Source organism: Anolis sagrei, chromosome 3, assembly GCF_037176765.1.
Source record: "Anolis sagrei isolate rAnoSag1 chromosome 3, rAnoSag1.mat, whole genome shotgun sequence".
NCBI lineage: Eukaryota > Metazoa > Chordata > Lepidosauria > Squamata > Dactyloidae > Anolis > Anolis sagrei.
Genome location: NC_090023.1, coordinates 263,593,162 through 263,618,156, shown reverse-complemented (window position 1 = coordinate 263,618,156; position 24,995 = coordinate 263,593,162). Strand labels below are relative to the sequence as shown.

The following is a 24,995-nucleotide window of genomic DNA, read 5'->3' as shown; positions in this document are numbered from 1 at the left end:
TTTTAAATATCGAAACGCAAAAACCCCCAAAAAACAAATCGATTTTAGAAACAAATTTTTCCGTTGTTACCCAGGCCTACTGTTTACATTTAATGTGTTCTTCCTAATGTTTAGGCAAAATTGCTTCTCTTCTAATTTGAATCTGATGGGTTCCTTTGAGATGGGGAAGTAGACCATGGCTTACACATTCATAGCCCAATTATCAGATTGTTCTCTGTTTACTGAATGTGATACATATTCATTTTCTGCCTTTATTCCCTTTGCAGGGGCTCGGGCGTGTTTGGGAGAACACATGGGGAAGATGCAGTACTTCCTCTTCTTGACCAGCCTGTTGAAGGCATTCCATTTCCAGCTGCCTCCAGGAGTCAAAGAGCTCAGTGAAGAAACTGTACCAGGAACGTTTCTGTCATCCAAACCTCACAAAATTTGTGCTGTTCCTCGTGAAAGTTCATCATAAAGTATACAAAATGCAATAGACTCTGAGTTAACCAACTAGCACTCATAGGGATTGAGATGCAGAATAAATGTTGACAGTTATTTTTGGAAACAGGTCTGACCAATATTATATCTACACCATACCATAAACTCTGTAATGCTTTGATATTAATTTTGAAATTCAGTAGTTGAAATTAGGAGAAATTAAGACAAAAGATAAACCTACTTTAATGTAGTAGAGCTTTCCTGAATTATAGATGCATATTAACAGTCATTTAAAGTATTTTTGCTGGTTGCTTGAGAACTCTGATTGGTTTTGTTTTGGTTAACTGAGAGTCTACTGTAATTCCAACGGCTTACAATTTAATCCCGTGATTTTAAAGGAAATTTACTCTTCATTTAATGTTCCAAAACTTCTTCCCCACTCACAGGGCCTGAAGCAAACTTGACTCATAAGTTTATCACAATCATAAAGAGATTTTGTCTCATTCTGTTCTACTGCCTTTGTATCAATTGCTCAGCTGAAACTAGCCTACACAGAGTTCTCTGTCAGCTATCACCACCCCCAGCTCCTTCAAAGTCAAGCCAGTCACTTCAAGGATACCATCCATACACCTTTCCCTTGGTCGGCCCCTCTTCCTTTTTCCTTCGATTTTCCCTAACATCATTTTCTTCTCTAAGCTTTCCTGTCTTCTCATGATGTGGCCAAAGTACTTCATCTTTGCCTCTAATATCCTTCCCTCCAGTGAGCAGTCGGGCTTTCTTTCCTGAAGTATGGACTGGTTGGATCTTCTTGTGGTCCAAGGCACTCTCACAATTTTTCTCTAACACCACAGTTCAAAAGTGTATATCTTCCTTCACTCAGCCTTCCAAAATACACACACACACAATCAAAAAGCTCTACAAATTTACCATTCTCTTTTTGTAAGCTATTATCCCTTGGTAGTCTACTCCCATTAAATGATATTATATAATCATATTTCTTTTGTCAGCACTCTAAAAATTTATTAACCTGACAGTTGACAAATTGCCTTCATCATTGTTGTGAAAAGATAATGAACAAGTTCCACTCATTCTAAAATATTTCTGCTCAGTCAGCACAGTCATTTTGTCGAATTTGTTTTAGGTAAAGGTTTCCCCTTGACAATAAGTCTAGTCATGTCCGATTCTGGGGGCTGGTGCTCAGCTCCATTTCTAAGTTGAAGAGCCGACATTTTCCATAGACGCCTCCAAGGTTATGTGGCCAGCAAGACTGCATGGAGTGCCATTAAAGTCCCGGAGAAGCACTACCTATTGAGTTACTCACTCCCCAGATTCAAACCGCCAACCTTTTGGTCAGCAAGTTCAGCAGCTCAGCGGTTTAACGTGCTGTGCCACAAGCCCCCCCCCCCAATTTGTTTCATTCATTCATATTAAGTTCACTTTTCCTATAAGAACTTTTCAAAATTCTGCAGCTCCCCAGGTGTTTGGAGAGGAAACTCTTCATAACCTTTGTGAGCAATTCTAATATTACATACAAGAAGAAAGATATTCAAGAAAATGATATTCAAGAAAAATTGTATATTTTGAAAAATGTTAGATTTGCGTATAGGATCACATATTTTGGGAAATGGTAGAATTGTGTGAAGCCCAAATAAGTGGATCGACAACAAATAGGATAGGATAGGATTCAATAAGATTATGGAGAGTGATAAGGCTATCAAGTGTTATTGTCTCTAGCTCAGTGGTTCTCAACCTTTGGGTTCCCAGATGTTTTAGCTTCAACTCCCAGAAAACCAAACAACTAGTAAATTGGCTGGGATTTCTGGGAGATGTAGGCCAAAACACATGGGAAACCACAGGTTGAGAACCACTGGTGTAGATGCACCCAGGGAAGACAAACGGAGTGCCGCAAGGTTCCATCCTGGGCCTGGTTCTGTTCAACATCTTTATCAATGACTTAGATGAAGGATTAGAAGGCATGATCATCAAGTTTGCAGACCACACCAAATTGGGAGGGAGAGCCAATACACCTTAAGACAGGAGCAGAATTCAAAATGATCTTAACAGATTAGAGAGATGATTGTCCAAAACTAACAAAATGAAGTTCAACAGGGAAAAATGCAAGATACTCCACTTTGGCAGAAAAAATGAAATGCAAAGATACAGAATGGGGGACGCGTGGCTAGAGAGCAGTACGTGTGAAAAAAGATCTTGGAGTCCTCGTGAACAACAAGTTAAACATGAGCCAACAATGTGTTGTGGCAGCAAAAAAAGCCAATGGGATTTTGGCCTGCATCAAGAGGAGCCTAGTGTCTAGATCTAGGGAAGTCATGCTACCCCTCTATTCTGCTCTGGTTAGACCACACCTGGAATACTGCGTTCAATTCTGGGCACCACAATTGAAGAGATATATTGACAAGCTGGAATGTGTCCAGAGGAGGGCAACTAAAATGACCAAGGGTCTGGAGAACAAGCCCTATGAGGAGTGGCTTCAAGACCTAGGCATGTTTAGCCTGAAGAAGAGAAGACTGAGAGGGGACATGATAGCCATGTATAAGTATGTGAGAGAAAGTCATAGAGGGAGAGGGAGAAGGGAGCAAGCTTGTTTTCTACTGCCCTGAAGACTAGGATGCAATGGAACAATGGCTTCAAACTACACGAAAGGAGATTCCATCTGAACATTAGGAAGAACTTCCTGACTGTGAGAGCTGTTCAACAGTGGAACTCTCTGCCCTGGAATGTGGTGGAGGCTCCTTCTTTGGAGGCTTTTAAACAGAGGCTGGATGGCCATCTGTTTGGGGTGCTTTAAATGTAATTTTCCTGCTTCTTGGCAGGGTGTTGGACAGGATGGCCCATGAGATCTTTTCCAACTCTATGATTCTATGATTCTAAAACTAAGGACCCTGTAAAACCACAACTCCTGGAATTCCATAACATGAAGCTATGGCAGCTAAAGTGGGGACAAACTACATTACTTCTACGTTGCAGAGGCACCTAAATACCTGGTAACCCACAGGTTGAGAACCACTGCTTTAGCTACAAACACCATAGATTTGAATATCCATTTCTGGGGAAAGGGAGATGTTATTACCAGAGTCCTCTTTATGGACTTGCTTGGGGTTCCTTTTTAGTCACAGTTGCAAAAAGAAGACTGGGTTAAATATACCTTTACCCTCCTCCATCAGGGCTATTCTGGGGATGTTTTAATGTTGAACATGTTCAGAGCAGTATACAGTAGGGCTGTCGGTTTTAGTTCGTTAATTCGTTATTTCGTAATTAAATCGTTATTTTTACCATTTTCGAAGCGATTTCAAAACACATTTTCAAACCCGGAAGGGTTTAAAAATATCGAAACAGCAGCCCCATATATTTTACGAGCTTCAGCTCGTGTCGTTAATGGGATGGAGGCTGCTGTGTTGACTGTGTGCTGCTGCTGGTGCCTGGGAGCCAATCCGGCGCTCCCAAGCACCCCAGCAGTGCACCGTGGCAGAAGCCGGAGCCGATTGGATGGCGCGCGCGCCATCCAATCGGCTCCGGCTCCTGCGCCCCCCTCCTCCTCCTCCTCCTCCCAGCTGTGTTACAGGAAGTGCTAGGAGGAGGAGGAGGAGGAGGAGGAGGGGGGCGCAGAAGCCGGAGCCGATTGGATGGCGCGCGCTGCGCTCACAAGCGGCCTCCGCGCGCCATCCGGCTCCCGGCTTCTGCGCCCCCCTCCTCCTCCTCCTCCTCCTCCTCCTAGCACTTCCTGCAACACAGCTGGGAGGAGGAGGAGGAGGAGGGGGGCGCAGAAGCCGGGAGCCGGATGGCGCGCGGAGGCCGCTTGTGAGCGCGCGCGCGCGCCATCCAATCGGCTCCGGCTTCTGCGCCCCCCTCCTCCTCCTCCTCCTCCTCCTCCTAGCACTTCCTGCAACACAGCTGGGAGGAGGAGGAGGAGGAGGGGGGCGCAGAAGCCAGGAGCCGGATGGCGCGCGGAGGCCGCTTGTGTGAGTTTTCAGGGCTGTATGTATGACCAGAAGCATTCTCTCCTGACATTTTGCCCACATCTATGGCAGGCATCCTCAGAGGTCTGTTGGAAACTAGGCAAATGGAGAGTTATATCATCTAATATTATCTATGGAATGTCCAGGGTGGGAGAAAGCCATTCAATGCTAATCAAGGTGACCATTACTGCAACATTCACACTTACTAGGCCTGTTTGATCAAGAAAAAATTTGTTTCTAAAATGTTTTGTAAATATTTACGAAATTTCATAAATAACAAAACATTTTTTTTGGAAAGTTTTGTAAATATTTTAAATATCGAAACAAAAAAACACCCCAATTACGAATCGAATTTAGAAACAAATTTTTTCTTGATCAAACAGGCCTAGTATACAGTACTGCAAAACAGGTGAGAAAATGGTATCCCAGAAACCACATGCAGTGCAGAGGGCCCTATGGTACCACCTCAAAGCCACCAAGCCCCCATTTAAAAATAATTCATGGTGTGTTTTCACCCAGACAAAAAACTAATTCATACCTGAATCAAACTACAACCCTCCTAAAATGCCAGAGTCTGCAAATGTATTATCCTTCCCAAATCAACTCAAATGGGGTCACCGAGGTTGAAAATGGCAGTATTCCCCTTGTCCAAAAGCTATGTATAGTAACAGTTGGGGAACAATACTCTTACACTGTTTGTCATCAGAACATACAGTACACTTATATTGCTGCCTCTTGTCATTAGACACTGGTGTCTGTGCATGAGACAAGGGAGAAATTCCCAGGCTGATAAGTTCATTATCTTCCATTTCTTTTATATCTCAATTTTTATTGGCAAGACCTTGCAAGAATTTGTGAAGAACTATGTGAAGTTTGAAAAAACAATACTGCAAAATCCTCAACTACCTACGCTGGAAAATTCCGTAAGTGTCTAAGGTATTGTTGGTGATATCTGCAAGCCTAAAGTTTTTCACTACTGAGCCAAACTGATATTCATGCAGGACATATATTCATTCGTGGGCTGAAGCAAGAGTTTCATGTGTGGTTACATTAATCACTGAACGATATTATTCAATATGGCTTCAAACTACAAGAAAGGATAATCCACCTGAATATGAGGAAGAACTTCCTGACTGTGAGAGCCATTCAGCAGTGAAAATGTCCGCCTCGGAGTGTGGTGGAGGCTCCTTCTTTGGAGGCTTTTAAACAGGAGCTGGATGGCCATCTGTCAGGGGTGCTTTGAATATGATTTTTCTGCTTCTTAGCAGGAGGTTGGACTGGATGGCCCACGAGGTCTCTTCCAACTTTCATTCTGTGATTCTAATTGAGCATAACCGCCTCAATGTGCAACGTTGCACTTTTCTGGGTTAATAGCACAACTGCTATGCAACTCAATGAGCGCGATATTGTGCTCTGTAATGATTCCTACTGTGCAGAAGTCATTGTTACTATGTATGTGTTTAACTGTTAGGGTATATATTTGTGTTTGTAACAGTAGCTAAAACTAGAGTTATCTGGTTTGAATCCACAGTAAGCGTTGCCAAGGAGACCAGGCAGGCTAGCTCAGGAGAGTGAGAAGTGGGCGGAGCCAAGCAGGAAAAGTTATGTGCGTCTTTGGAAAAGGGGCAGAGAGTGTGGAGGCTTGAAAAGCCTGGGAGGGAGGTGTGTGTGAGCAGCTGGAGGTTTTTCAGTCTAGAAGGGCTGAAGAGAAAAACCTGGCCAGTTTCTTTAGTCAAGGAAGACTAAAGGAATCGTGTTAAGATCCCTAGCCAAGGAAGGACTAGAGATCAGAGATTTGATCAAGGAAAGATCAAATTGGAAGGCTATTCATAGTAGGAAACATTGTTCACTAAGGAGCTTCACCTCAGTAAAAGTTAGCCACGAGCGGTGTTATTTGGAAGGGTGGACTGTATTACAAACCAAGTGATATTCAAAGTTCTATAAGTTATTTAACAGCCTGCAACCATACGCTTTGTACACAAGAAACTTGTTATCTTTTGTTGAAGACCGTCTCATCTCAATTAATCTGCATCTGTAAAGCCAGATCTCATCGGTGGTACCTCAAATACCTCACGTTGGCGGCAGTTACCTTAATTTACAAATAATAATTGGCCTCCTTTATAATATATTCTTATACACAATTGAGGCCTGAGATTAATTCCCTCCATAATCATCCACACCTGTACAATTGGTTCGCACATTCTGTACACTACCTCTTAGGCTGCAACTGAAGCCTGTGAAGTCAGTAAGCCGGCCTCCATGTTAGTGAGGAAATACAGTGTGGCAGACATATTAGGAGAAGCAGAACAGAGGGGTGGAGCTGGAGGTAACTCTGGATTGGCTAAGGCAGGCTGGGAGGAGTTTTAGGCCAGGGAGAAAAAAGGCTGTCAGATTGACAGAGAAGGGAGAAGGGTTGCTGACAAGAAGAGAGAAGGGTTTAGCAGAGAGAACAAGAAGGATTTCTGACAGGGAGAAGAGGGTAGACTTTCTTAGTGAGCTAAGAGTTTGCCTGTTAGAGAATAGTTTAAGGCAGGTGCTTCTACAGAGTTTGACTAGGAGAGTCAAAGTGGAGACCTGTATGCTTGTGTTGAGTTAGGACACAAGTTGTTTTATTCTCTTAGGGACAGAGTAATCTAGGGAAACATAGATACTCTGGGGGACAGCCAAGAGAGGCTTGTCAAAGAGACTCACTGCTACAAGGTATGGAGTAGAGTGAAGGAAATAGCTCATGTTAAAGAAAGGAAACTCAGTTTAAAGAAACCATTTCTTAAGAAGATTGTGCTTCAGTATCAAAATATGCTTGTGTACCTCATAGAAGTCAGTTGTATGTTTCAAAGATCTGAATAAACTTATTCTCTAGTTCACTGTTTAAACTGCCTCAGCATTGATTCATTATATAAGCTAAGTTCCAGTAATCTTCAACATCTTTACAATTCAGTCACTTGAAGGGAGCCAAAAGAAGGAACTGGTGTATAAGAAGATTTACCTCAAGTATAACATCAAGTTAATTTCTCAAATTAAATTTTGAGTAGTGGCAGCAACCCTACCATTACACATTCACGTTTCCACAACACACAACGAAGTGCTTTGTGACAGGATTGTGTTAGTGTTCAGCCAGAACATAAATAAGTAAAACCCTGTACCCTGATCTTTCAAAGTGGTGGTCAGCTGTGAGATGTTTAACAGCTGAAGGAATGTGTGTGGGTGTGTGTGTGTCTGAGGGGATCTGTTAGTGAAATATTAGTTCAGGATCCTCTTAAGTCTTTATAGTGACCGTGTGTGGGCATATTCTTATTACATAGGTGCCAGCGGTGTCTCTTAAACTTTCAAATTGGTGACAGCGACGGGATCTGAGAAAGATCTCTATTCCGTAATTTTTGTTATATTGGTGTCAGCAGGTGGGATTAGGTGTTTTTACCCCCTGACTGAGTTGAAAGTCCCTGAGTGTGCCCGTAATTCCGTTATATGCTCACTCTCTTCCATGTAAGATCTTTGGTAATCATGTTGATACATCTGCCTGCCATGTCTCATTTAAAGATAAAAAGTCAATAAAAAATGACATTACAACCCCATCCCAAGCAAAGAACAAGGCACATTTAGGATGACTACTACAGCAAAAGGAATTTATATTAGCAAACTCAAGAAGACCCTGTTCTGCCAAAATCCTTTTTGTTATATTGGTGTCAGCAGGTGGGATTAGGTGTTTTTACCCCCTGACTGAGTTGAAAGTCCCTGAGTGTGCCCGTAATTCCGTTATATGCTCACTCTCTTCCATGTAAGATCTTTGGTAATCATGTTGATACATCTGCCTGCCATGTCTCATTTAAAGATAAAAAGTCAATAAAAAATGACATTACAACCCCATCCCAAGCAAAGAACAAGGCACATTTAGGATGACTACTACAGCAAAAGGAATTTATATTAGCAAACTCAAGAAGACCCTGTTCTGCCAAAATCCTTTTTGTTATATTGGTGTCAGCAGGTGGGATTAGGTGTTTTTACCCCCTGACTGAGTTGAAAGTCCCTGAGTGTGCCCGTAATTCCGTTATATGCTCACTCTCTTCCATGTAAGATCTTTGGTAATCATGTTGATACATCTGCCTGCCATGTCTCATTTAAAGATAAAAAGTCAATAAAAAATGACATTACAACCCCATCCCAAGCAAAGAACAAGGCACATTTAGGATGACTACTACAGCAAAAGGAATTTATATTAGCAAACTCAAGAAGACCCTGTTCTGCCAAAATCCTTTCCAGTCAAAGGCATTGGTGTTTAAAATGTTTAAAATATAGAATCAATTCCAAACATAATGATAGAGTTGATAGTCTATGAGAGTGTGCCATAAAGTAGGCAGTGTAGACCTACCAGGCTGACCTGCTTCAGGGTCCAAGTCAGGGGCCTCATAACAACTAGCAAGGAGCTTCACTTGTCCTGAATCTGGCACTGCTGCTATATGTGCTTGACATGCCCCACAAAGGTATGGGCTAGAAAGCTTGGAGAATTGCACTCTCCTTGCTTTTAATGTTCCATACTTCATTTAGGATTATAGGACAGAGTTTTTGGAGAAAGTCTACTCTGATTCCGAGGGGAGGGGACTCTCCCTCCCTCTGTCAAGTACAGGCTTTTGCAGGCCCCGTCTACACTGCCATATAATCCACGTTATCTTCTCTGAATTATATGAATCTAAATTGCCATATAATCCAACTCAAGGAAGATAATCTGGACGTTATATGGCTTACTTAATTATGTAGGCGATCCCTCGTTGTCTGAGTAGGATTGTCTTCCAAGATTGGTGTCCTGGCGGTGGGTCCGTAGGTGACTGTGGAGCCCCATTCTTGACCTCCATGTTCTCCCACAGTGAGGGCATTGGTTTCCAGCTCGAAGGCAGTCTCTGTTGTGGTTGGCTTGAAGCGCCTTCCTCTTGGCATGTCTCTCTCTTTCACCCTCAATTCGTGCCTCTTCAAATTCTACAGCAATGCTGGTCACAGCTGACCTGTAGCTGGAGCGCTCAAGGGCCAGGGCTTCCCAATTCTCAGTGTCTATGCCAGAGTTTTAAAGGTTGGCTTTGAGCCCGTCTTTAAATCTCTTTTCCTGCCCACCAACATTCTGTTTTTCATTCTTGAGTTCGGAGTAGAACAACTGCTTTGGGAGACGGTGATCAGGCATCCAGACAACGTGGCCAGTCCAGCAGAGTTGATGGTGGAGGACCATTGCTTCAATGTTGCTGGTCTTTGCTTCTTCCAGCACACTGACGTTTGTCCGCTTGTCTTCCCAAGAGATTGCGATTTTTTGGAGGCAACGCTGATGGAATCGTTCCAGGAGTTGCATATGACGTCTGTAGACAGTCCACATCTCACAGGTGTATAGCAGAGTTGGGAGGACAATAGCTTGGTATCCCTATGGATGTCCCGGTCCTCAAACACTCTCTGCTTCATTTAGAAAAATGCTGCACTCGCAGAATTCAGGCAGTGTTGTATTTCAGTGTTAGTATGGACTTTTGTGGTGAGGTGGCTACCAACGTAGTGGAAATGGTCAACGTTTTCTAATGTTATACAATTAAGCTGTATTTCTGGCAGTGTAGAAGAGTCTATAAATCCCTCCAACTACAACTCCCAAGTGTCAAGGTCTATTTTGCCCAAACTCCAGCAGTGTTCACATTTGGTCATATTGACTATTTGTGCCAAGTTTGGTCCAGGTCCATCATTGTTTGAGCCCACAGTGCTCTCTGGATGTAGGTGAACTACAACCCCCAAGCTCAAGATCAATGCCTACCAGACCAGTCTTTCCTGTTGGTCATAGGAGTTCTGTGTGCTAAATTTTGTTTCAGTTCTGAACTCCATGTTCAGAATAATCTAGTCCCAGCAACTACAACTCCCAGATGACAAAATCAACCCCCCTCCACAACCCCACCAGTATTCAGATTTGGACTGAATACTTGGGTATTTGGGCTAAATTTCATCCAGTGACTGAAAATACATCCTGCATATGCGATATTTACATGACAATTCATAACAGTAGCAAAATTATAGCTATGAAGTAGCAATTTATTTATGTATTTACAGTATTTCTATGCTGCCTTTCTCAGCATGAAGGCAATGAAAATAATGTTATGGTTGAGAGTCACCACAACATGAGAACTGTATTAAGGGGTTGCAGCATTAAGAAGGTTGAGAAACACTGCAAAAATGAGAAAATTGCTGTTGTTTTCACCCAAAAAAATGTTTATTCAGGAAAAGATTATATTTTAGGGATGAATGGGACACAATAGGTTACATAAAATAATGTTTAGTGAGAAAAATTAATTTAGCGATCTATTATATCATAAGGATGGAGATGAATTGTCATGGCTGATGTTACATATGCTGTGCACCTCTGTCCTCTCTCCCTTCTTATAGGGTAATAGATGAAAAGCCCCAACAAGCTCATCAAGGGAATGTAAATTTCAAACTCTACTTGCTTCGCCCAAATACACTTCCAAATAGATTACGTGAACTAAATGAAATGCTGACCAAGGTGAACAACAGTCTGGAAATCCAGCCTTTTGTGCTTTTTATCTAGAATGCCTAGGTTCAGCCTCTGACCTGGCTGTACAGTGTTCCTTCACTTATCGTGGGTTGTTACGTTCCAGGACTACCCGCACAAAGTGAAAATCCACAAAGTAGGGACACTACATATAGTAGAGCCCTGGTTATCTGACTCTGCTTATCCAGCACTTTGTATTATCTGCCGCCACCACCTTTGCCACCCTCCCTCCCCTTCCTCACTCGCTCCCTCATCCTTTCCTTCATTGCTGAGGAAAGTTCTGGTTCTGCCACTGCAATCCATCCTGGTGAGTGAATGAGAAAGGGAAGGTAGCAGCGATGGCAGAAGCAGGAACCTGGAAGAGCTGGCCAGGCTCCTGCTGCTGCTGCTGCTGCCACGTTTGCCACCCTTCCCACTTGCCCACTTGCTCACCCCCCTTGCTCACTACTCACTGGGCCAAGCCCTGGTTCTGCCGCCGGGACACGGCTCAGTGAGAGAGCAAGCAAGGGAGGGTGGGTAAGTGAGCGAGTGAGGGTGGCGGCAAGGGCAGCAATGGCAGCAGGAGCAGGAGCCTGACCAGCTCTTCCAGGCTCCTGCTTCTGCCTCTGCTTCTGCCTTTGTGGCCCTCCCTCCCTCCTTTGTTCACTCACCCGCCCTCCCTCACTCGCTACTCAGCAGGCCCGGTACTGGTGGCAGAACCAGGACTTGGCCCGGTGAGTAGCAAGCAAGAAAGAGAGGATGGAGATGAGTGAGGGAGGGGTGCAAAGGCGGAAGCAGCGGAATAAACAGGAGCCTGGAAGGTGCTGCCAGGTTCCTGCTTCTGCTGCTGCTTTGCTCACTTGCCCTCCCCTGCACACTTGTTACTCACCGGGCCGCATCCCGGTGGCAGAACCAGGACTTTGACCGGTGAGTTGCAAGGAACGAAAACTGTGAAACAACGAGTCCGCAAAAAGCGAAGCATAAAGTAGTGAGGGAACACTGTGTTTACAAATTTACCCTTTTGATAGCCAACCACATGGGCCGCCCATGGAAATGATATTATCAAGTGCTGACAAATGCAGTGACCTAGACATAGATCTTGCTGCAGCTAGAAGGTGCTGATGGTATCAGTCAGCTCCATACCACTCAAAATTTATTGTGAGTTTTCATGGGCCTTGGGATTTTGCAAGGTTGTTTCAGAGGACCTTTTCTATCTATGCCTCCAGGCTGAGAAAACATGGCTTGTGCAACATCACTCAGTGTATTTCCATAGCTAAAGGGGGATTTGAAACTTGACTTTTCATAGAACTAGTCCAGCCCTCAATTCACTGCACAGTTAGTTCCCCTATATCCATCCATAACAAGATTTTTTTCATTTGAACAATAGGTACAATAACACAAAACAGGATGAAACAAAATTACCATATTTTCTGGCCTATAAGACTACTTTTTAACCCAAGAAAATCTTCGCAAATGTCAGGGGTCGTCTTATAACTGGGAGTAGTCTTAATCGCTGGGAGTCGTCTTATAGAGCGGGTGCTGAAACTTCAAATCTGGATTGGTGAATCTGTGGTTGCTGCATATGGTGGGGGAAGCTCAAAAATGGCAGTGGCCATGTCCCTGCTGTATGCAGCAACTGTATGAAAGCTTTAAGGGCGATGCTGTACAAGTACGGTAGAAGAAAATCCATTCATCAGGATTCATGGACTTAATGCGGTCTCGATGGTGAGGTGAAGGGGTGCCTCACCAGGAAGGTGTAAGTGACAGACGGAGCAAGCTGCAGACTTCCAGGGCTTCCGAAGTATGGAAAAAAGAGATAGAGTGGCTCTGGGCCCTGAAAAACACACCTCTTTTACCTGTGTGGCCTCCCCTTGTATCCTATTACCGTACCCGCTCCTCTGCCCCTCAGATCTTGCTCCTGAAGCCAGCAGTGAAGCGGTGCAGGTGCACATGTGCAAGATCTGAGAAGCAGAGAAAGAGGTACAGTAATAGGAAAATTACCATATTGAAATCAAATCTGATGCTTTTTCAATTTTTATTTGGTGTGTGTTGGAAGAGGTAGTCTTATACAACGAGTATATCCCAAACTCTATATTTTAATTGGAAAAGTTGGGGGTCGTTTTATACACCCAGTGATCTTATATGACAGAAAATACAGTAATTTAGCACTGAACTATGTCTCAGATTTGCTAGAGGTTCTAGAGGTAGAGAAGAGGTCTGAGAACATCAAATTAACTGAAGGAGGACATTTGCTTTAAATATACAGCAATGAATAGGAAGTCACTGTAATTATTCTTGAATGTTTTATGATTAACTATTGCGAGGAATAGCACACACTTTATAAGGGCGGGGTGGCATTGATAATCCCCTTGCAGGCTCTTCAGTGAATTCCTTGACTCCTGGAGGAAGCTGGAAATGGAATAACCTCAGCAGGTGGGTCAAGAAGATGAATAGCTCCATCCTGGCCACATTTTCCCCCAAGCACGACCGAGGCCCTGCATGAGGAGACAAAGGCAGGGATGAGTATATATTCAATTGAGCAAATAAGGATGAAGCTGAAAAATAGACTAAGGATGCATAAGGATTGATTATAGAATGATAGAACCATGCAGTTGGAAGAGGCCCCAATGGTAACCCATCCAAGCCCATGTCACAAAATCAAAGGACATCAAAATCGTGCGACCAGGAGCAGGGAGGTGATAGAGAGAGAGGGAGACAGCTAGGCACCCAGGTAAGTAACTGTGGGCCCAGCCTTGGCGTGGAAAAAGAAAGGAACCCTCCTCAGACTCCTCTTGATCAAGCCTGCCTTGGCTTGACTCTGCCCCTGGTCACCCAGTGTTACACCTCCTCCATTCCTGTGTGGCCTATTTTTACATTGCAGTCATGAGGTTCATCCTATTAGGTTTCCACCCTCTCAAGTAATCCATCAAATGCAAATTACAAGAGAAGAGTTTCTGCCTAAACATTGGGAATAACATATTAATTGTAAAAGCTTCTCAGGAGTGGAACAGGAGGGTGGTGAACTCTCCATCATTTGAGGTCAACTAACAGAGGCTGGTATCTTTCAGCTTCATTTTATTTAACGGTGCCCCAACAGCAGGTAATCACAGTACTTTGTTCCTTATACGTCCAAATCTTATTCCAAAATCTTCCCGAAATACTGTCATACATAATCTAATTTGTTGTGGTCATGTGTCTTCAAATCAATTGGATTTACAGTAACCCTGAGGCTAACCAATATTGGGGATTTTTGAGGAAGATTTGTTGAAGGAATTGGCTTGCCTTTGCATTCCTCTGATACCGAGAGTCTGTAAACTGCTTGAGGTCATCCAGTATTTTTACCTGTACTAAATCCCAGAAATTCTTTTCTAGAGACAAAATTTCCATCCTTGTCCAAAAAATGGTTGGGATTAAATTTGTGTGGAGTTTCCCAGTACTTATCATCAAGAAGAACAGAGCGTATATTGGGTGAAATGTTTGTCCCCTGAAAGAAAGAAACAATTAGCAGACAAATATACACACACACTGTTGAAATAATTTGAACTAATGGTATCTGGAAAGAATAGCTCTTTGGTAGCAAGTAATGCTGTAGCATTTGTACTCTTGTGCTTGATCTTGGCTCTACCTGGGTTAGAATAATGAACTCTGACCTTGGCTTCTGCAATCCTGTCCAAGACCCTGTTGTATCCTGAATCCTTGACTCTAAATTTTGACTTCCTGGTTTGATTTATGGACTTGGACTTCTGTTTGTATTCCTGACTATCTGGTTTGTCTTCAGTTTGTACTCTTGACTTTTGGTCTTGTTTTATTGACTCTAATAGATGATCTCATGGCTTCTGACTATTACTCTTTAACCTTGGCTTTTGTTTGTTCTCGCACCTGACCTGGCTCTATCGTATTTGCCTTGTCTGCATTACTTGGACTCTTAACCTTGGCTTGTGTTTACTGTTACTTCAGCTGTGTGCTGCAATTCTGATATTTTGGCTAAACCTTGAAAGACATAAGACTTTTCTTTATAAGTAAAAATAATCTTGACTTACCTTGCTTTTGTTTAAATAGACCTTAGCCCTGATACCGGAAGAGCCCCAGAACAAGGTATGGATAAATATTTATGGGCCATCCAAGAATGTCCAAAACATGGTCAAAATTCTTATCGGTTAGTCTTAACTAGAATACTACCATTTCACCAATTGTTGGGTGATGGGTTAACATGTAGATTAATCCAAAGGATTTAATGAGAAAGCAGGTAGCCCTGATACCGGAAGAGCCCCAGAACAAGGTATGGATAAATATTTATGGGCCATCCAAGAATGTCCAAAACATGGTCAAAATTCTTATCGGTTAGTCTTAACTAGAATACTACCATTTCACCAATTGTTGGGTGATGGGTTAACATGTAGATTAATCCAAAGGATTTAATGAGAAAGCAGGTAGCACTTAGATGTCTTAGATATCACGACATGAATGTACAGGACATGGGAAATAATGGCTAGGCAGATATGCTATGATAGCCATAATTCAAACCACATAAAAAGTCAAATACAAGCTTCCTCTGAACAAATCTGAGCAGGAAATCCCCATGATGTGTTCACCTTTGGGTCCCCATAAGTGGGAAACAACTTAAAGGCTCACAACAACCGTGGAGTTTTCTGGAAAGATTAGTTTAAAGGAGATTTGCCTTTTCCTTTTCTCAGTGAAGTTGGTCAAAGTCACCCAGTGGATTTCCATGGTCAAATGGTGATTTGAATCCTGGTCTCCAGAATCACATTCCAACACTATTATCCCAGGCTAGCTCTCTCTCTTTGGATACATCTCTCAAAATGACGTCCTTCGAACATCTTTATTCTTGAGATTCAGAATGCAGCTAAAACTATCATCTGTACCTTTGGGATGATGAAACCTCTCATGTGGACATCTGTGGTAGTTTTCCTTGCAACTCCCGTTATTATGGGATATCTGTAACGCTGGATTTCATGAATGACTGCATGAGTATAAGGCAGTCTTTTGTGGTCATCATAGCAGATATTAGAGGAGCCCACAACATCTTCTATCTCCTTGACAATTTTATCTGAGGAAGTATATGGAAATGGATGAAAGCTTTATTTCAAAAATTTATTATTGTACCCTCGAGTTTGTACCCTCACAATGAATTTATTACATGTATGTTCCACTTTTCCTCAAAAGAGTACATGGCCCTATGGGAATCTGAACTTTTATTCATCTCTTTGACTGATGAGGAGAAAAAAGCCATGTCCTAACACTGTAACTGTTAGGTTTTACAATGTATTGTAATGTAATATAGCTGAGTCATGCACTGCTAATGGGTTTCTATTGGAAATGCTGAGTCATGCATTAACTGTATATAGGGAATCATTTGGGGAATGTGTTCTGGCCTAGTCCACATGATTGTGAATGATGCAATCCTGGGTCTGAGTTAAGTTATTGAGTTGGGAACCAATCAGAGATTGCTATGTGTAATTGTATAGAATTGTATATAAGGAAGTCATGTACAGTGTATATTCCTCCTTGTGCTGTGATGTTGTTCATCAAAGGCTATATATAATTGATTAAAAGAACCTGTCTGCTAAAACAAGATATAACTGTATGCTGTGGTAAGTTTGTAATATCATCTGGACTGGGGGAAAGACAATGGTAAAACCGACAATGCCTGGGCATGTGCTTAAGTGTATGTAAAAGATTCCAAAGTGACTGCAGGCTGTGGAAGCAGTTGACTGAAAATACTGTGCAGGAAGAAGCTACTGGAAAGCGCTGAAGTTGTGCAACTGATCTGCTGCTGAATTGTGAAGTTAATCTCAATAGAAACCATTTCATGAGGTGCAGAGTGGTGAGGAGAAGGGGAGAGTCTCTGGCAGTTCCCCAGGACATGCTCCCTTTCATCCATAAGGACTGGGCAGTGCAGTAGGAAGGGAAGCACAGAAATTCACCACTCTGTTTTAAAAGCTTGCCCAGATTCCAGGCAAAAGGAGGGGAGAGGAGAGAGAGAGGGGAAATTCACCACTCCGTTTTAAAAGCTTGTCCAGATTCCAGGCAGAAGGAAGGGAAAGAAGAGGGAGGAAATTCACCACTCAGTTTTAAAAGCGTGCCCAGATTCCAGACAGAAGGAGGGGAAAGGAGAGAGAGAGAAGATTCACCACTCCATTTTAAAAGCTTGCCAATATGCCAGACAGGAGGGGAAAGGAGAGAGAGAGGAAATTCACCACTCCATTTTAAAAGCTTGCCCAGATTCCAGGCAGAAGGAGGTGAAAGGAGAAAGTGAGGAGATTCACCGCTCCATTTTAAAAGCTTGCCCGGATTCCAGGCACAAATAGGGGAAAGGAGAGAGAGAGAGGAAATTCATCTGCTTGAGCTGACGCCAGGGTCCACAAGTGGGTAAATATTGAATCATTTCCAACTCACTTACTGCTTTGGAGCAGAAATGGCAGAAAAAGCTTCAGAAGGGCAAAAGGACTTCCCGTTTCCTTAAAAACTTCGAAATAGCTTCAAAAAGCAAATCTTTACAAATTTATTCCTAATTATGAAGATTCTGACTGATCCTGACTAACCACATCTACTAATCACTTCTCTACAAAAGATTCCCCAGGCAGTAAGAAGCCAGACCTTGAAAATTGCTAGGCCATTATATGCTAATCATGGTGGTCAATTGAAACATTCGCACCTACCTCCACAGACAAGAGTTATTTTACCCACAGATATATAAACCCCATTTTCCTAGTTTCCAACAGATCTCGCAACCTCTAAGGATGCCTGCCATAGATGTGAGTGAAACGTCAGGAGAGAATGCTTCTGGAACATGGCCGTACAGCCCGAAAAACTTACAGCAACCCACATTCCTTCTCCGTTTGTCCACAAAATTTCTATTTGTTCAACTAATCACAAACTGGAAGTTTTCCATGCAGGAAATGGGGGGTCCAGAAAATTATGTTTTATTTTCAGTCTGCTAACCATTGAACACACTTAAAATTTCCATGAACAAGTCAGAAAAGCATATATCTAAGAAAAAAAATCAAACTAAATAAAGAAATTTAAATATGCTCAGAAGATGTGGATATGGATTCCCACATTATCTCATACTCTAGTAATTTGCTTGCTAATACTTTACGCTCAATGTCTTCAGTGGGAAACACTATTAGTAAAGAAACTGGATCTGATTGTCTTTCTCCTTCATTTAGCACATATCCTTTGATAGTTACAACATTTCTATTAAAAATACTGTTGGCACAACTGAGATCGGTAGTAGCCTTGTTTGTGTTGCACAATGACCATTTTTACCTTGGACATCGGGACGATTTGCCAAAATGAGGAGTGCCCATTTCATAACTGTGGTGGAAGTTTCCAATCCAGCAAAATAGATGTTTTGAATAGAGTGAATCAGGTTCTCTTCATCCAAGGCAGAGGTGGGGTCATTCTTATTCTTCTCCTGGGAATATAAAATGTGAAGACTGATTGGAAAGCTACTCCTCAATGTTGCCTTTACTTTTGTATATGTGTGCATGTCTTGAAGTTGGATGTCACCTGTTGACATATAATAACCCCATTTAAAGGTAGATAGAAAGCAGATCCAGTACTTACTTTTTCCATTTCACGCAGGTAGTAATCAATGAAATCCCGTGGCTCCTGTGTGGGTTCTTGCTCCTTATGTTTCCGTAATTCTTCCTTTGATAGTGAAAGCAGGATCTCTGCGCTCTCAAATGCCTTCTTATGAGGCCCTGGAAGGCGGTCCATGATCGATGGGAACATTTCATACAGCTACAACAGATGAAACAAAAAGCCTGCCATTATTCTGGAGGAGGCAAGGAAAGACAGTTCATTGGCCAAAGCAGGTTTGACACACACAAATTATTTTGAGATAACTAAATTTCTTGACTGTAAAGAAAGAATGGAGGTGAGGAGGAAGAGGATATCTGCCTCCTTCTTCCATAATTTTTTTCCACAATATATTCTAAAGTTTCCCTTCCTGAGTAATTCTCTGTTCTTCCATTTTCTCAGCTGCCTTTCCATTTCCCAGGTTTCCTTTTTGACTTGCACTTTCCATCTCTGTTCTCAGCTTCCTTCCAATACTGAAAATTGATGTAGCCGGAGCCACGTCTCTTTTTCTCGCTAATTTTTGAGCAGCACAATGAGAGAGGAATACTGACAACAGACTGATAAGTTACTGCTAAGTCAATCTTATTTCAGAGGGGTTTTAGGAATTAACAAGCAGCATTCTAGTAATCAACATGAAGGGGTGAAAAAAAGAGGGGTGACTAAAACAAGCTGACCTGTTTAGCTTCCTAAGGCTTCTGGAAAATGAAGCACCATTTGTCCTATAATTGTTGTGGTTTCTGCAACATACTACTCTACTGCTGTTATTCTACTACAGGGTGGTTTGCTGTGATTTCCTCCCCCTGCCTGCATTCCCAGCCCTGTGGCTGCAGTTTAAAATGCTGCCGTTTGTTTGTTGTGAGAGTTACCCTATGCTGAGAAGGAGCTGAAATAAAGGAAAAAGTGAGCGGGAGTAAGAAGAAGGTGCAAGGAATAAGAAAAGCAAAGAAAGAGACTGAAGTTCAAGGGTACATTCAGCTGACTTCTCGCTGAAGAAGCGATTGATACAGAAGGCTGCCACTTCTGTTACGTTCTGTATCAGAAACTAGAGCTGATGTTGTTTATCTAATCCAATTTTCTGAATCAGCACTCTGGACCAAATTTAAAGTTGACCAAAAACTGATTAATAACCCTTTTGGTACTAACGTTGGAGAGTGGTCCCTGGTCAAAAAAAGATTGGTAACCACTGCTGTACAGAATTATTCTCAGAAATACTTTGGGATCTTACTTGATCTGTTATGCTATATAACTTTAGATATACCAAGCCATGAAGGAGAGGCACTACAGAATTCCTTTACTCAGTTGTGGAAATGCTTAATAAGACACTGATGAGAGTACCAGATGTGCATTGGTGCCAAATGCCAATAGGAATATAAGCAGTGTTCCTTGGAAGCATTTGTCCTCATACTTGAGAATGAAATAGTCAAATATTTCCTTTCCTCGTTTAATTTGTGAGGGTTTACTTCTTCAGGCTTTCTTCTGGCCTCTCTTGATGAGGTCCAACAGTCAAACCACTACTGAAAATGTTTTCTGAATGTTCCTAAGTTAAATAGATCTTCCTAAGGAAGATCTCTTCAACTGAATGAAATCAGGGGTACGGGGGGGGGGGGGTTACTTACTGCATAAAAGAAAGTTAATCCAAAACTCAAGGTATACTCAATGGCTTTAACCAGCTTCTTGAAGGTTGGGTCTTCAATGGACCACCGGTATCCAAAAATCAGGGAAGTTGCCACGTTGGAGACTGAATTGGTGATGATCAATGCTGGATCAAATGGCTTCCCTGCAAATGAAGTCTGGTTAATATCAGTTTAACTTCTTAATCCTGTGAAATGGATTTCCTTTTGGAAAAAGGAATTATTGGAATTCCCGCCCACTTATTTTTATATCAAAAATCAATGAAATATGATAAATTTCACACCAAAGAGAGATAATGGCTTCTGCCGGCATGGACACATGCCAGCATCATCTCCTCATGTTACAAACCTTTTTCACTTGCAAAAATCTCTACAAGCTGCTGGGCTTCATCTTCTATTTTGCCTTCCATGGTTCTTTTCCCGACTCCCAATTTCGCCAAAGCCATTTGGCTAAGCCGTCTCTGTTGCTTCCAAGCATGACCACTTGCGAATCCAACACCTGAGATCATCAAGATTCAATATGCAATTATTGCTCACAAATTCAAGTCAGATAAGGCTGGGTGGCTACCCTGGAATAGGCAAGCTTTATTAAAGGCCATGCGAATGCATCCAAACATTGCACATTATTTCAAAAGCTACAACATACAACTCGAGTCTCCTTTTTCCAGATTTCTGAAATCTCAAAACCTCAAAAAGCACCAACCTTTGAGGATACAATTGAGCAGGAATATAACAATCACATTCTTGAAACCAAAAGCCAGTGGCCATTGGAACCCAATCCAGCACACCATGCTGGCACTCTGCGAATAAAATAGACTTGCTATTTCCAGAAGTCTGGTGTTGTGATAAATATGAGTGTGTGAGCTGGAAAGCTGAAGAAAGAAGAAAAGCAAATGGAGAACCACAATGCATGACGGTATGGAGCAGCGTTTCTCAACCTGGGGGTTGGGACCCCTGGAAAGGTCTCGAGGATGTGTCAGAGGGGTCACCAAAAGCCATAAGAAAATGCAGTATTGTCTGTTGTCATGAGGGTTCGGTGTGGGAAACTTAGCCCGATGCATTGGTGAGATTCAAAATGCTCTTTGATTGTAGGTGAACTATAAATCCCAGCAACTACAACTCCCAAATGTCAAGAATATTTTTGCCAAGTTTGGTCCAGATCCATCATTGTTTGAATCCACAGTGCTCTCTGGATGTAGGTGAACTACAACTCAATACTCAAGGTCAGTGCCCACCAAACCCTTCCAGTATTTTCTGTTGGTCATGGGAGTTAGTGTGCCAAGTTTGGTTCAATTCCATCACTGGTGGAGCTTAGAATGCTCTTTGATTGTAGGTGAATTATAAATCCCAGCAATTACAACTCCCAAATGACAAAAATCAACCCCCCACCCCTCACAATTTGGGGATATTGGGTATTTGTGCCAAATTTCATCCAGTGAAGGAAAATACATCCTGCATATCAGATATTTATATTATGATACATAACAGTAGCAAAATTAGTCATGAAGTAGTAACAAAAATAATTTTATGGTTGGGGTCACCTCAACATGAGGAACTGTATTAAGGGGTTGTGGCATTAGAAAGATTAAGAACCACTGGTATGGAGACTTTTTGTCAAACAAGGTAAGGAATAGTTGATCCATGAAATTAACTTTGAATCTTGATGGATTGGAGATAGCAAGGATACCTCTCTACAGGTACAAACAAGGGAGTGCCTGCATCTGGGAGATTATCTCTTCAAAATGATGAATTGAATTGGGAACCACAAAGGATACCTCCCAATGGGTACAATATGGTGTACCGGTACCAACACCTGAGAGGAACTGTCTGTCACTGTTATGACCAAGAACTGAAAGGAATGTGGAAAACATCTGGTATGGGTTGAGATACACCTGAAAATGATATGGGGGGGGGGGGCCTTTTCAGATGGTTGGGTGTGCCGGAGACAGTCTTAAGATGCAGATTATTTGGTTTCTCCTCTTCTCTGGATAAGAACGAACTACTTTTGCTTAAAGTGTTGTTGTTTTTTAGTGCAGTTTCTAACAGATGAAAATCTTCCCTTGTCCTCATATTATATCCCCAGGGGAAAGTCTGGTGCAACTCTTCACCACTTACCTTTTCCTTGTGTTAGTTTTTCAAAAAAAGGAGTCACCTGCCGATCCAATAATTCTTCCGAGTGATCGACCAGTCCTTCTTTCACAGCATCAAATCCAGAAAGGAATACCATTGGAAAATCGCCCAGCCAAAAAGTGAAAACATTTCCATATTGTTTTGCTACCTGAATTTGGATCAAAACAAGGAGGGAAAAAAAAGCTATAAACACACAGGGCCAGCCCGAGGTACTTTGCAAGACTTAATTTTGGAATGGTCTCTCTCAAACCTTCCTCATATATTCCCAACTCATCGATCCTTCCTCTCAAGAAAGGGGGGATCTGTGGAACCCTTGCCTCAGGATGGTTTACAGCCACACATGAAAACAAGCTTATGAGGATCCTCTGAAAAATGCAGGAAATCTTTTCTTTGTCTCCTTTTCCATCACAGATGAACTTCCAGAAGCAATAAATGTAAGCTTTTCCTTTTTAAAAATTTCCAAAGACATATTCAGTATTCATTTCACGTTTCTCTCACAAGCTTACTTTTCACTGGTTATGATGCACTCTGCTTGATTTAGATTAGGCTTGGTTGATAAAAAAAATGGTGCAAAACCCGTTTTGGATGTAGGGCACACTGATGGTTCGATTCTAAAGTCACTGCTGAATCCTGATGAAACTTGCTACAGTGGTAAAACACATGGACCACTGTTATTTCACCAAATTTCATAACCTTTGACTTATCCATGGATTTTTGGCAAAGGAGGAAATGAATAATTTGAATTGTTATACGAAGACTTTTCTTTTGCTTATATGTGGTAATCGATATCATGAACATTATGCACTTTTTTTTTCTTATTTGCGAATAAGTTATGATTATTGTCAGTGTTAGTGTATTTTATTCCTTCTTCCAATGTGCTCCAAGAGGTTGTATACTCCTGGGCTAAGAGATTCTGGGAGATGTTTTTCAGTTAAACAATATTTCCAAACTCTGACAAAAGGATTAGACAGACTAGATTAACCAAAAAGGGAAAGGCATACGGCAGGGCTGTATACTCTCACCTAACCTATTCAACTTGTATGCAGAACACATCATGTGATGTGCAGGGCTTGATGAATGCAAGGCTGGGGTAAAAATAGTTGGAAGAAACATTAACAACCTTAGAAATGCAGATGATACCACTTTGATGGCTGAAAGCAAGGAGGACCTGAGCAGCCTTCTAATCAAAGTGAAAGAAGAAAGTGCAAAAGCTGGGTTGCAAAGATTACTGCAGATGCAGACTGCAGCCAGAAAATCAGAAGATGCTTACTTCTTGGGAGGAGAGCAATGACCAATCTTGATAAAATAATGAAGAGTAGAGACATCACACTGGCAACCAAGATCCGCATCGTTAAAGCAATGATATTCCCCATAGTCACCTACGGATATGAGAGCTGGACCATAAGGAAGGCTGAGTGAAGAAAGATAGATGCTTCTGAACTGTGGTTGTTGTTCATTCGTTCAGTCGTCTCCGACTCTTCGTGACCTCATGGACCAGTCCACGCCAGAGCTCCCTGTTGGACGTCACCACCCCCAGCTCCTTCAAGGTCAGTCCAGTCACTTCAAGGATGCCATCCATCCATCTTGCCCTTGGTCGGCCCCTCTTCCTTTTGCCTTCCACTTTCCCCAGCATAATTGTCTTCTCTAGGCTTTCCTGTCTCCTCATGATGTGGCCAAAGTACTTCAACTTTGTCTCTAGTATCCTTCCCTCCAGTGAGCAGCCGGGCTTTATTTCCTGGAGGATGGACTGGTTGGATCTTCTCGCAGTCCAAGGCACTCTCAGAACTTTCCTCCAACACCACAGCTCAAAAGCATCGATCTTCCTTCACTCAGCTTTCCCTAAGGTCCAGCTCTCACATCCGTAGGTTACTACAGGGAATACCATGGCTTTGACTATGCGGATCTTTGTTGCTAGTGTGATGTCTCTACTCTTTACTATGAACTGTGGTACTGGAGGAAAATGCTAAGAGTGCCTTGGACTGTGGGAAGATCCATCCAGTCCATACTTCAGGAAATAACGCCTGACTGCTCATTGTTGGGAAGGATATTAGAGGATATTAGAGGCAAAGATGAAGTATTTTGGCCACATAATGAAAAGACAGGAAAGCTTAGAGAAGACAATGATGATGGGGAAAATGGAAGGAAAATGGAAGAGGGGCCGACCAAGGGCAAGATAGATGAATGGTATCCTTGAAGCGACTGGCTTGACCTTGAAGGAGCTGGGGGTGGGGACGGCCGACAGGGAGCTGTGGCGTGGACTGCTTCATGAGGTCACATAGAGTCGGAAGAGACTGAACGAATAAACAACAACATAACCAAACATACTAATAATAATTTCCATATTGAACCCAAAACTCTTTTGTTCTCGGTTATCAAGGGGGGGGGGGGATCACAAAGATCTTTACAAGCATTCTAATTCAGAGTCTTAAGTTATAGCTTAATTAGTTAAAAGTACCTTTATCAGCGTCATGTCATCAATTTCCTTTTCAAACGCAATTCGCCATAGGCCTCCAATGATGGGAAAGGCAAGAGGTCCAGGTGGGTAATGTCTTCGTGACCACAGTAGTTTCAGGAAGTACAACAGCAGAAGAATTGGCAGCAAAACAATCAAAGATAACTGGATCTCTGCCATTCTGATGTCTTTTCTTTAACCTTGAATATTTTCCACCAACTATGGGAGATATTGAAAGAAATTGGTTGGATCTTCTTTCTTCAGTGATGATGGCACTTCTC

At 42.3% G+C, this 24,995-nt stretch overlaps 2 protein-coding genes across 2 annotated transcripts in view; one reads left to right on the top strand and one right to left on the bottom strand.

Moving 5' to 3' along the window:
* The window catches only part of LOC137096594 (cytochrome P450 2H1-like), a 27,331-nt gene extending 14,470 nt beyond the window's left edge, over nt 1–12,861 (top strand). The window contains exons 8-10 of the mRNA XM_067466279.1: nt 267–388; nt 6,615–6,720; nt 12,806–12,861. Coding sequence (XP_067322380.1) covers nt 267–388; nt 6,615–6,720; nt 12,806–12,861 — 284 coding nt within the window. The remainder of the gene's footprint in view (nt 1–266; nt 389–6,614; nt 6,721–12,805) is intronic.
* LOC137096525 (cytochrome P450 2J4-like) lies at nt 11,754–24,995 on the bottom strand. The gene is made up of 9 exons (XM_067466085.1): nt 24,718–24,995; nt 22,248–22,410; nt 20,482–20,631; nt 20,118–20,278; nt 18,487–18,663; nt 18,187–18,334; nt 15,780–15,964; nt 14,239–14,380; nt 11,754–13,391 (listed from the first exon to the last, which is right to left on the bottom strand). Exons 1-9 carry the CDS (start codon nt 24,892–24,894, stop codon nt 13,207–13,209), a joined length of 1,488 nt encoding a protein of 495 aa, XP_067322186.1. The 5' UTR covers nt 24,895–24,995; the 3' UTR covers nt 11,754–13,206.

Excerpts from the sequence above, each read along its gene's own strand:
- LOC137096525 (XM_067466085.1), bottom strand. The coding sequence starts at position 24,894 with ATGGCAGAGATCCAGTTATCTTTGATTGTTTTGCTGCCAATTCTTCTG. Across the intron at positions 18,664-20,117 it reads GATTAACTTTCTTTTATGCA|CTGTATGAAATGTTCCCATC; the intron begins GTAAGTAACCCC and ends CATCTGTTGTAG. Across the intron at positions 15,965-18,186 it reads AAATCGTCCCGATGTCCAAG|ATAAAATTGTCAAGGAGATA; the intron begins GTAAAAATGGTC and ends ATACTTCCTCAG.